The 12,539-nt window shown below is 40.9% G+C and overlaps 1 protein-coding gene across 1 annotated transcript in view; it reads left to right on the top strand.

The window, feature by feature from the left end:
* The window catches only part of BDP1 (B double prime 1, subunit of RNA polymerase III transcription initiation factor IIIB), a 117,162-nt gene that overhangs the window by 3,802 nt on the left and 100,821 nt on the right, over positions 1–12,539 (top strand). Inside the window, exons 3-7 of the mRNA XM_026454425.1 lie at positions 1,746–1,855; positions 3,974–4,033; positions 5,427–5,552; positions 6,672–6,805; positions 10,063–10,157. Of these exons, the coding sequence (XP_026310210.1) occupies positions 1,746–1,855; positions 3,974–4,033; positions 5,427–5,552; positions 6,672–6,805; positions 10,063–10,157 (525 nt within the window). The remainder of the gene's footprint in view (positions 1–1,745; positions 1,856–3,973; positions 4,034–5,426; positions 5,553–6,671; positions 6,806–10,062; positions 10,158–12,539) is intronic.

Below are 12,539 nucleotides of genomic sequence, written 5' to 3'. Positions count from 1 at the left end.
CCAGCACTTTGGGAGGCTGAGGTGGACTGATGACCTGAGGTCAGGAGTTCAAGACTAGCTTGGCCAACATGGTGAAACGCTCTCTCTACTAAAAATACAAAAACTATCTGGTCATGGTGGTGCACGCCTGTAATCTCAGCTACTCAGGAGGCTGAGACAGGAGAATCACTTGAACCCGGGAGGCAGAGGTTGCAGTGAGCCAAGATTGCGCCATTGCACTCCAGCATGAGTGACAGAGCGAGACTCTGTCTCAAAAAAAATCAAACAAAAAAACTATGTCTTAAAAATAGTAAGTGCCCAACCAGTGTCAGCTCCTGTTATGAATTGTAAAATGCCTCTTTTATTTAGTTTTTTTTTAAATTAAGGGAAAGCATTTTGCTTGGTGCTTTATGTCTGTTATGTTATGTAATTATATCAACTGTGTGCAGTAGATATCACTGTTTTACACAGGAGAAAACAAGCTTTGAATTTATGTCTTCTAAAATGTAAGCCTTACGAGAATTGCTTGAACCTGGGAGGCGGAGGCTGCAGTAAGCCAAAATTGTGCTACTGCACTCCGACCTGGGCGACAGAGCAAGGCTATGTCTCAAAAAAAAAGAGTAAGCCTCTAAAAATGTTTTATGGGTTGGGAATTGGGGGTGGGGGGATTAAAAAAAGGTTCTATATTTTACAGAAACTGCTTACTTGCATATTTAATTTATTTTGGGGAATTAAAGATTAAACATTTGCTTCAAGAATTTTACAAAATACACAGAATTTCAATTCACTACAGGGTAAAAAAAAGCTGTGTAAGCATAAATTCTCAGTGAGCTATTAAGATGTTTAGTTAGAAGGCATCAGTAAGGATTTTATACGTTGAGCTGTATTAGTTTTATTCTTTTATTATTTATTTAGTTTTGAGACAAGCACACCCAGGATGGAGTGCGCTAGTATGATTACAGTTCACTGTGACTTCAACCTCCCAGGCTCAAGTGATCCTTCCACCTCAGCCTCCCAAGTAGGTGTGGCTATAGGCATATGCCACCACATCCAGCTAATTTTTTTTGTATTTTTTTGTAGAGATAGGGTCTCATTATGTTGTCCAGGCTGGTAACTCCTGAGCTCAAGTGATCTTTCTGCCTCAGCCTCCCAAAGTGCTGAGATTATAGGCATAAGCCACTGTGCCTGGCCACGTTGAGCTTTTATCTAGTCCTAGTCACTTTAGTTGTTAAAATCTAAATACTTCCTGGGTGTGTGGTTCACTCCTGTAATCCCAGTGCTTTAGGAGGCTGAGGCAGGAGGATCACTTGAGCCCAGGAATTTGAAACCAGCCTTGGCAATGTAGGGAGACTCCATCTCTACCAAAAAACAACAACAACAACAACAACAAAAAAACAAAGAAAAACCCACAAAATTAGCCAGGTGTTATGGCAAGCATCTGTAGTCCCAGCTACTTGGGAGGCTGAGGTGGGAGGACTGCTTGAGCTCAGGAGTTCAAGGCTGCAGCGAGCTATGACTGCACCACTGCACTCTAGCCTGGACAATACAGCAAGACCCCATCTCAAAAGTAGATAAATAAAAACTAAAAACTATTAAGGATAATGTGCTACAACTTTTTAATATTCCATCTACAAAATTACATAACTGGAGTGAATAATATTAAAGCACTTATAGTGAATGCAACAGTGGACTGTATATTTGCATAGAGTACATCTGAAATTCTTTAATATTTATAAAAGTGGATCTGTGTGTGTTTATGTATACAGAAACAATGGAAAAACAAATATGCTATAAATGAAAGTCAGAGGCCACCAGATCGTTCAAAAATGACTATGAGAGACTTCATATATTATCTACCAGATAACAATCCAATGACGTAAGTAAAATTTATTTCTGCTTTACTATCTCTTTTCTTTTTGAGGTAGAGTCTTGCTCCGTCACCCAGGCTGAGGTGCGGTGGTGCAATCTTGGCTCACTGCATCCTTTGTCTCCCAGGTTCAAGTGATTCTCCTGCCTCAGATTCCCGAGTAGCTGGGATTACAGATGCTCACCACCACATCTGGCTAATTTTTATATTTTTTAGTAGAGACTGGGTTTCGCCATGTTGGCTTGCCTGGTTTCAAACTCCTTACCTTGGGTGATGCACCCACTTCGGCCTCCCAAAGTGCTGAGATTACAGGCGTGAGCCACCGTGCCTGGCTTTCTGTTTTACTTTCTTTGGGTATGTAGTTATATAAATATCACTTTTATAGTACAGTTTTTTGTTTTCCAAAAGCATGTTGACAAAATTTGGAACACATATATCCTTTTAAATATAATTTCATAACCAAAAGTAGCTGTATTCCAAATAATTGCTTTCTGGGGATGATTAATGATGCCCTTTATTTCTGAGATTAAAAATAAGTTTCCTCGCTGGGCACAGTGGCTCATGCCTGTAATCCCAGCACTTTAGGAGACCAAGGCAGGTGGGCCGCTTGAGTCCAGGAGTTTGAGACCAGCCAGGGCAACATAGTGAAACCCTGTCTCTACAAAAAGTGCAAAAATTAGCCAGGCATGGTGGCATGTGCCTGTAGTTCCAGCTGTTTGGGAGGCTGAGGCAGGAGGACTGCTTGAGCCCTGGCATTTGAGGCTACAGTGAACAATGTTCATGTCACTGCATTCTGGGTGCAGTCTGGGTGACAGAGCGAGATCCTGTTTAAAAAAATTTTTTTTTCTTTGTTATATTAGTTACCAAAGCATAGTAAAACCAACTAAGCCACTTTTCTGTAGTCAAGATTGCAATTTTGGCCGGGCGAGGTGGCTCACCCCTGTAATCACAGCATTTTGGGAGGCCAAGGCGAGAGGATCACTTGAGCCCAGGAGTTTGAGACCAGCCTGGACAACATAGGGAGACCCCATCTCTATAAAAAATACAAAAATTAGCTGGGCATTGTGGCGCATAGGAGGAGGCTGAGGTGGGAGGATCACTTGAACCTGGGAGTTCAAGGTGCCAGTGAGCCAAGATTACACCACTGCACTCCAGCCTGGGAGACAGCGAGACTCTGTCTCATTAAAAAAAAAAAAAGTTTGAAAGGATTGTAGTTTCTATTTTTAACATACTATAAGCTGATCTAAAGGAGTGATCCAAGTTTCATGCCCTGCTTTCTAATAAAGACAGTAGCAGTGTGATTAATAAATCCTCCAAGAACAAAGTTTCTTTATTAAAGTTAGCCTGGGGTTTCTGAGGCAGAAGGTTTATAATAAATCTCATTGTTGTATTGTTGATGGTTTAGCAGGTAGAGGTAGGAGTAGGGACAGTTCCTTAGCATAGTCCTTTTTCAGATTCACCAGGTCTTTGGCCCTGTTGAAGAAAGGGCCAGAAACCTAGGTTTTGAGTTGTTTAACATCTAGGAATTGAAGACAAGTCACCTAAGCTGCTTCATGCCTTGGGATTGGGAGCCTCCTTTCACTGGGGATTTAGAGGATAAGAACATTCTCTGCTAGGTGTGGTGGCTCATGCCTGTAATCCCAGTGTTTTGGGAAGCTAAGGTGGGAGGATGGCATGATCCCAGGAGTTTGAGACCAGCCTGGGCGATATGGTGAAACCTCGTCTGTACAAAAAATTAAAAGACAAAAATGAGCCCTGTGTGGTGGCATGCACCTATAGTCCCAGCTACTTGGCAGGCTGAGGTGGGAGGATTGCTTGAGCTCAAGAAGTAGAGGTTACGTGGAGCTGAGATCACACCACTGCACTTCAGCCTGAGTGACACAGCAAGACCCTATTGTTGTATTAAAAAAAAAAAGAGTATTCTCTACTTAGGACCTAAAAAATTATTTGTACGTGATGACAAGCTTTTGACTGAAAAATCGGTTGTTGGATTGCACCGTCATTAACAAAATGCTATGGCATATCTTTAAAAATTAGAAGTTAGAATAATTTTCTTCTGCCTACAGATAGAATTGAGAGGATATAAATAAATAATTTATTAAAGGTATTGTTATTTATGTTCAATAGTTCTTCACTGGAACAAGAAAAGAAAACTGAAAAGCCATCGACTCCAGTCCAGACAAGAGAGTAAGTATTTTATTTTATTTTTGAATATATTCTGTTGCTACGTTTTTTAAAAAATGAGATCAAATGGTGCTTCCTGTTATAGTCGAATTACATTTGACTGGGGTTGGGCACAGTGGCTCACTCCTGTAATCTTAGCACTTTGCGAAGCCAAGATGGGAGGATTGCCTGAAGCCAGGGGTTGAGACCAGCCTGGGCATCATAGGTGACATTTTGTCTCTACAAAAAATGTAAAAGTAAGCTGTGCATGGTGCTGTGTACATGTAGTCCTAGTTATTCAGGAGGCTGAGGTGGGAGGATTGCTCGAGCCCACACGTTCAAGGCTGTAGTGAGCTATGATCATGCCACTGCATTCCAGCCTGGATGACAGAGCAAGACTTTGTCTCTTAAAAAAAAATTACATTTGGTTGGACTTTTGTTTTGGTAATTTTAAAATCTTAATTTACATACAAAAAAATTAGCCGGGCGTAGCGGCGGGCTCCTGTAGTCCCAGATACTTGGGAGGCTGAGGCAGGAGAATAGCGTGAACCTGGGAGGCGGAGCTTGCAGTGAGCCGAGACGGTGCCACTGCACTCCAGCCTGGGGGCAGAGCGAGACTCCGTCTCAAAAAAAAAAAAAAAAAAAAAAAAAATTTTAATTTAATTTTTGAGACATGGTATTGCTGTGTCACCCAGGCTGGAGTGCAGTGGTGTGAACACAGCTCACTGCAGCCTTGACCTCCTGGGCTCAAGTGATCCTCCTGCCTCAGCCTCCTGAGTAGCTTGGAGTACAGGTGTGTGCCACCATCCTTGGCTAAATTTTTTTTTTTTTTTTTTTTTGAGATGGAGTCTCGCTCTGTCGCTAGGCTCCAGTGCAGTGGCGCGATCTCGGCTCACTGCAGCCTCTGCCTCAGGGTTTAAGTGATTCTGCTGCCTCAGCCTCCTGAGCAGCTGAGACTACAGGTGTGCGCCCCCATGCCCAGCTAATTTTTGTATTTTTAGTAGAGATGGGGTTTCACCATGTTGGTCAGGATGGTCTCCATCTCTTGACCTCGTGATCCACTCGCCTTGGCCTCCCAAAGTGCTGGGATTACAGGCATGAGCCACCACACCTGGCCCAAGAAGTCTTTACTCTCTTTTAAAATGAAGAGAAACAAGCAGGACATGCTGGTTCAGGCCTGTAATCCTAGCACTTTTGGAGGCCAAGGCAGGAAGATCACTTGAGGCCAGGAGTTGAGATAAAACTTGAGAAAATCCTCTAATTGTGTCCTTAACAACACATACTGTTTTCATTTGGATTATAGGAAAAGTTGGAGATAGCTAGAAAGTTGAGTTTGTAATCATTTATTTTAAGTTTTATACTATTCAGGGACTACTCTTCGTGCCTTTGTGAATTAACTTATCTTTATATCTGGTAGGCAAGAAGGTAAGAGTACTGCTAATGCTGAAGATAATGAAATGGAAGAAGAGACAGATGATGGGCCATTACTGGTTCCTCGAGTAAAAGTGGCAGAAGATGGCTCTATTATTTTGGATGAAGAAAGGTATTTAAAAGAGAAAGTGAGATTGTAGTTATATGAGAACAAACATGCTTTGTCTAGTGAAAGAGGTCCTCTTTCTATATCAGCCTTTGTCACTTAGACCTTAACATTTGTATTTGCATAATGAATATTATAAATGGAAAAGTGGGTTAGATTAATTTATAAATTTTAGTAATTTTTATAACTCTGTTTTGTATGAGAAGATGCCCTATCTCCTGTTAACCTAACACCATTGTTTTATCATCTTTACTGGTCATTGAGTCAGGCTGTTGAACTAATCATATGCTGTCTTCCACTGAGGATAAATTTCTAAGATTGACACAGTCTTGAAGTCAATATTCAGGTTCTCATATTATTAACATATTCCTGATGTGTGGTGATAACTGATGGATATACAGTGAAGTGTAGGTTTAACGTATTTTATGATTTTTGTTACGGTGCGGTGTAATTCATCTTCTGGTTTAATTTCTGTTACAACATTAAATTTCTTACATTGAGCATTGTGGAATTTAGTTGTTTTAAGGGTATTTTTTTTAAAGGTGATTAATAAGTAAATAAATAGAGCAATGGAAGGTCTTTGAATGTTTAGTTTGTGAAAAATAATTTTACAGCATTTACATTCTATAATTAAACATAAATTTAATACTGCTAATAATAGTTGTTTTTGTGTGCTGTTTTCCATTAGTTTGTAATGATGATTTTACTGGTCATTAAATAGTTAGAGCATGTTTAACTGCTTTGTCTGCAGGAATGTAAAATATAAAGTGCTTATGTTTTTCAAAATTTCCATTTATTCCAGCACAGTAATACATATTGTATATCAAAGACATGTGGAAATCAATAATACAAATACCTTTTTATAATACGTAGCCCAAAGATATTTTTTAAATATATTGCTGTTAGGGAGTTTGAAAATGAGTTGACACTTCTTTCTACTCTCTTGGAATCACATTTTAGGTAAAACTTAGCAGATGCTTGGAAAATACCCGTATTTCACATAAATATTATTATACTTTTGATATGATTGCCATGCTAAACCTCAAAATATAACTATTTACATCTCATTTACTATTTGTTTCCTTGTTTTTAGTATAGCTCTATTTAAAAATGTATTTATTTCAGTTTAACTGTAGAAGTTTTAAGAACGAAAGGCCCTTGTGTTGTTGAAGAAAATGACCCCATATTTGAGCGCGGTTCTACAACTACATACTCCAGCTTTAGGAAAAATTATTACTCTAAGCCATGGTCAAACAAAGGTAACTAATTTTCGTTTAAAAATATGTAAGTTCTTTATTTGAAATGAAGTGACTGTTTCTGAATTAAATCAGTTCTCCCCAAGTAAATAAAATGCAGACTACCATTTTATTCCAGCTAATTTTATTATTGACACCTCTATCTTATGCCCTCCATGGAATGGTGTCTCTGACTTTATCTTACAAATCTTTTTTTTTTTTTTTTTTGAGACAGGGTCTCGCTCTGTCGCCCAGCCTGGAGTGCAGTGTCTGGATCTCAGCTCACTGCAAGCTCTGCCTCCCATATTTATGCCATTGTCCTGCCTCAGCCTCCCGAGTAGCTGGGACTACAGGCACTCGCCACCTCGTCCGGCTCGTTTTTTGTATTTTTTAGTAGAGACGGGGTTTCACTGGGTTAGCCAGGATGGTCTTGATTTCCTGACCTTGTGATCCGCCTGTCTCGGCCTCCCGAAGTGCTGGGATTACAGGCTTGAGCCACTGCGCCCAGCCTTATCTTACAAATCTTTAAAAAAATTTTATTTTTATAGCAGCTATGTCTCAGCCAGGTGGAGTGGCTTACACCTGTAATTCCTGCACTTTGGGAGGTTGAGGCAGGAGGATCACTTGAGGTCAGGAGTTTGAGACCAACTTGGGCAACAAAGCAAGACCTCATCTCTAAAAAAAAATAAAAAAAAAAAATTAAAAAGTAGAGATAGGGTCTTGATGATTGCGGAGGCTGGAGTGCAGTGAAATGATCATAGCTAACCGCAGCCTGGAACTCCTGGGCTCATGTGATCTTCCTGCCTCAGCCTTCCAGAGCAGCTGGCACTACAGGCGTGTGCCACCATACCCAGCTAATTTTTTGGAATTTTTTTTTTTTTTTTGAGATGGAGTTACCCTCTTTTTGCCCAGGCTGGAGTGCAATGGTGCGATCTCGACTCACTGCAACCTCTGCCTCCTGGGTTCAAGTAATTCTCCTGCCTCAGCTTTCCAAGTAGCTGGGATTACAGGCACCTGCCACCAACCCCAGCTAATTTTTGTACTTTTAGTAGAGATGGGGTTTTACCATGTTGGCCAGTCTGGTCTCAAACTCCTGACCTCAGGTGATCTGCCTGCCTTGGCCTCCCAAAGTGCTGGGATTACAGGCAGGAGCCACCACACCTGACCTGTTTTTTGGATTTTTTGAAGAAATGAGGTCTTAATATATTGCCCAGTCTGGTCTCCAATGCCTGGGCTCAAGTGATCCTCGTGCCTTTGCCTCCCAAAGTGTTGAGATTACAGATGTGAGCCATTGTGCCCTGCCCAGAATCTGTTCATTCTTTTTTTTTTTTTTTTTTAAGTTTCTTTTAGTCACTGTTCTGCTTAAGAAAATATCTTTTACGAGTTAACTTTATAGTCATTTTGGCTGGAATGTTCCTCTCTGTCAAATCTGTGTACAACAAATACCATTTAAGTCAAAATTAACAATACAATATTTCCTTTTTTTTTTTTTTTTGAGATGAGGTTTGCTTTTGTCGCCCAGGCTGTAGTGCAGTGGCACGATCTCGGCTCACTGCAACCTCTGCCTCCTGGGTTCAAGTGATTCTTCTGCCTCAGCCTCTTGAGCAGCTGGGATTACAGGCGCCTGCCACCATGCCCAGCTCATTTTTGTGTTTTTGGTAGAGATGGGGTTTCACCATGTTGGCCAGGCTGGTCTCGAACTCCTGACCTCAGGTGTTCCGCCTGCCTCAGCCTCCCAAAGTGCTGGGATTACAGGCGTAAGCCACTGTGCCTGGCCAACAATACAATATTTCTAATGTGAATAATGTTCTACCTCAGATAATACTGTACAATAAAGTTTCTATAGATAAATATTATGCTGTTAAAAATCTGTTGCATGTTGGCACTTATTATTTTTATTTTAAAAACAGCAGTTTTGGGGAAAAATTCAAACAGCAGAATATAGAGTAAAAAGATTCTATACTTCCCATCTTTCACTTCCCTGTTCCTATTCTCCTGAGGTGTAACTTCTGTTAATGGTTTCTTTTTTTGAGACAGAGTCTCACTCTGTCACCCAGGCTGGAGTGCAGTGGTGCGATCTTGGCTCACTGCAACCTCCACCTCCCAGGTTCAAGTGATTCTCCTTCCTCAGCCTCCCGAGTAGCTGGGATTACAGGCATATGTCACCATGCCCAGCTAATTTCTGTGTTTTTAGTAGAGACGGGATTTCACCATGTTGGCCAGGATGGTCTGGAACTCCTGACCTCGACTGATCTGCCCGCCTTGGCCTCCCAAAGTGCTGCTATTTATAAGCGTGAGCCACCATGCCTGGCCTCTTTTGTATTTTTCTAGCTACTTCCTTTATATACTACTTAGCACATCTTAGTTGCTTACGTAGTGTAACCCTATCCTGACTATGACTCATAGTTTTCCTCAGAGCACTTCGAATAAAATCAGCTAGGCAGAATGAATGTCTTAAAAAAAAAATCCAGCTGCTTTTGTAGGATTTCTTTTTCTTTTCTTTCTTTTTTTTTTTGAGGTGGAGTCTTGCTCTTTTTGCCCAGGCTGGAGTGCAGTGGTGCCATCTCAGCTCACTGTAACTTCCACCTCCCGGGTTCAAGCTATTCTTCTACCTCAGCCTCCCCAGTAGCTGGGATTACACGTGCACGCCACCACGCCTGGCTCATTTTTTTTTTTTATTTTTGGCAGAGGCGGGGTTTCACCATGTTGGCCTGGCTGGTCTCGAACTCTTTTTTTTTTTTTTTTGAGATGGAGTTACACTTTTGTTGCCCGGGTTGGGGTGCAATGGCATCATCTCGGCTTACCGCAGTCTATGCCTCCTGGGTTCAAGCGATTCTCCTGCCTCAGCCTCCCACGTAGCTGAGATTACAGTCATGTGCCACCATGCCCGGCTAATTTTGTATTTTCAGTAGAGATGGGGTTTCTCCATGTTGGTCAGGCTGGTCTCAAACTCCCGACCTCAGGTGACCCACCCGCCTCAGCCTCCCAAAGGGCTGCGATTACAGGCATGAGCCACTGTGACCGGCCCTGGTCTCCAACTCTTGTCCTCAAATGATCTGCCCGCCTTGGCCTCCCAGAGTTCTGGTATTACAGGCGTGAGCCACCATGCCCAGCCTATACTTTCTTATACTGAAAAGTTTTTATTTATATTAAGGTATTTTTAGGTATTCCATGGGGTTCTTTCTAGTAAAATTAAGTACTGTCAAATTTTGTAAGATTTCTTTTCTCTGAAATATTGATAGGATTAATTTTCAGTCATTCTAAATCTTTTATTTTCACAGAAACAGATATGTTTTTTTTAGCCATCAGCATGGTAGGAACTGACTTTTCTATGATCGGACAACTTTTTCCTCACAGAGCAAGGATAGAAATTAAGGTAAAGTAAACCCATCATATTTGTTGATTGGAAAGAGACCAAACATTACAAATGTTAGTAGTAGTATTTGTTTACCTTTGGATTAAATCTCAGTTCATCTTTTTTTTTCCATTGAGACAGAGTTTCACTTTGTTACTCAGTAGTGCGATGGCACAGTCTCAGCTCACTGCAACCTCTGCCTCCGGGTTCAAGCAATTCTCGTGCCTCAGCGTGTCACGTGGCTGGTATTACAGGTGCTTGCCACTATGCCCGGCTGATTTTTTTTGTGTTTTGGTAGAGACGGGGTTTCACCATGTTGCCCAGGCTGCTCTCGAACTCCTGAGCTCAGGTAATTCCCCCATCTTGGCCTCCCAAAGTGCTAGGATTACAGGCGAGAGCCTCTGCTCCCAGCCCATCTTTTTGTTATTTTTTTTTTAGACTGTTATGATGTTTTTGTTACATTTATCCCTCTTTATTGATTGAAAAGTAATATTTATGAGTTCTTATTTGGGTACAATCTTCTTTATGTTAGTTTCATATTTTCTTATTTATATCTTATTCATTTCTAAAATGAATTTGAGGCAGTACCAATAAAAACACACTGCAACTAAGATAAAGAAGAGTTACATAATTAAAAGAGAAGATAAATATACCAGAGTACCTTAGTTAAGGGTAGCTTTTTCTTTTTTTTGAGATGGAGTCTCGCTCTGTTTCCCAGGCTGGAGTGCAGTGGTGTGATCTTGGCTCACTGCAACCTCTGCCTCCTAAATTCAAGTGATTCTCCTACCTCAGCCTCCCTAGTAGCTGGGATTACAGGCGCACACCGCCACGCCCAGCTAATTTTTGTATTTTTCGTAGAGGGAGTTTCACCATGTTGGTCAGCCTGGTCTCGAACTCTTGACCTCTGGTGATTCACCCGCCTCGGCCTCCCACCAAGTGTTGGAATTACAGGCGTGAGCCATCATGCCTGGCCAAGGGTAGCTTTTTGAACACAAAATGTATTTCAGAATTTCCTAGGAAAGCTTAAAGAGAAGAAATCTGAGTTTACACAGTACTCATTTTCTGATCCACTGCTTTCCTAGGCCCCCTTAACTCTGGGACAACCAGTGGCACTAATAACAACAGTGATGTCAGTTACAGCAATTATATGCCCCAGAGGATGAGCTGTCTCTGTTTTTTAGTTTCTTTGCTTGAGAAACTTGTATAAGTTTTCTGGATTTAAGTGCATTTGAGTGTCATCACACTATGTTGCCATAAAGCATTCTCAATTGATAGTGAGATCTTTACCCAACCATGGGCTTTTTCCTTCGTTTCTCATCCATATCATGTTCATTACATTAATAAAAGGAACCGTTAGGATGGTATGTTTTTTCCTCTAGAACTAAATTAGGCGTGGATCGTCTGGGGACATTACATAAGGGGCATTGTACAGTGTAATGAAATAGTCTTGTATTTCTGCAAGAGATGAGGAACTGTTTATATTCTTTACGTTCATTTTCTGATGTTGATCTTTGATAAAAGAACAAAATGTTAAAATTCTGTGAAGGCTAGAAATTGTCTACAATTGGAGCTCTCTGCTGATCTGTGTAATTAATTATAAATTTGTCACTGGGCTATTTGTCTCAAAAATCATGTAGATTGTTTTCCTGAAAGTTTACTACGGCTCTAGCGGGTCATTGGGTAAAGTGTAGAAAAGTGACAGTAGGCCGGGCGTGGTGGCTCACACCTGTAATCCTAGCACTTTGGGAGACCGAGGCAGGTGGATCACCTGAGGTCAAGAGTCCAAGACCAGCCAGGCCAACATGGTGAAATCCCATCTCTACTAAAAATGCAAAAATTAGCTGGGCATGGTGGCGCATATACCTGTAATCCCAGCTACTCGGGAGGCTGAGGAAGGAGAATTGCCTGAACCCAGGAGGTGGAGGTTGCCATGAGCCGAGATTGCGCCACTGCTCTCCAGTCTGCGCAATGGGAGTAAGACTCCATCTCAAAAATGAGAATAGACTGTATTTGGAGCTACTGAATTACATTACATTGATTTTCAAATATTGGACTAGTGTTGTATTCCTGTATAAGCTCTATTTGGTCATAGTGTATTTTTCTGTGTTGCTCTATTTTGCTACATTTTCTTGAGAATATTTTTGCTACTTTGTTCATGAGGGATACTGATTTATAAATTTCCTTTACAAAGTCCGTCCTATTTTGATATGAGGCTTATACTGGTCACAGAAATTGAGCTGGAAAGTGCTCCCTCTTCTATTTTCTGAAATAATTTGTTGAAGATTAGTATTATTTTGTATTAGTTAAAGTATTAGTATTACTTTAACATTTGATAGAATTTACCTGTGAAACTATTTGATTCTGTAGTTTTCTTTGGAGGAAGGGTTTATTTTATAAATTTAC

The sequence above is a fragment of the Piliocolobus tephrosceles genome, chromosome 4 (genome assembly GCF_002776525.5).
Source record: "Piliocolobus tephrosceles isolate RC106 chromosome 4, ASM277652v3, whole genome shotgun sequence".
NCBI lineage: Eukaryota > Metazoa > Chordata > Mammalia > Primates > Cercopithecidae > Piliocolobus > Piliocolobus tephrosceles.
Note: the sequence above shows the minus strand (reverse complement) of the source record. Positions and strands in the feature narration are given on the sequence as shown.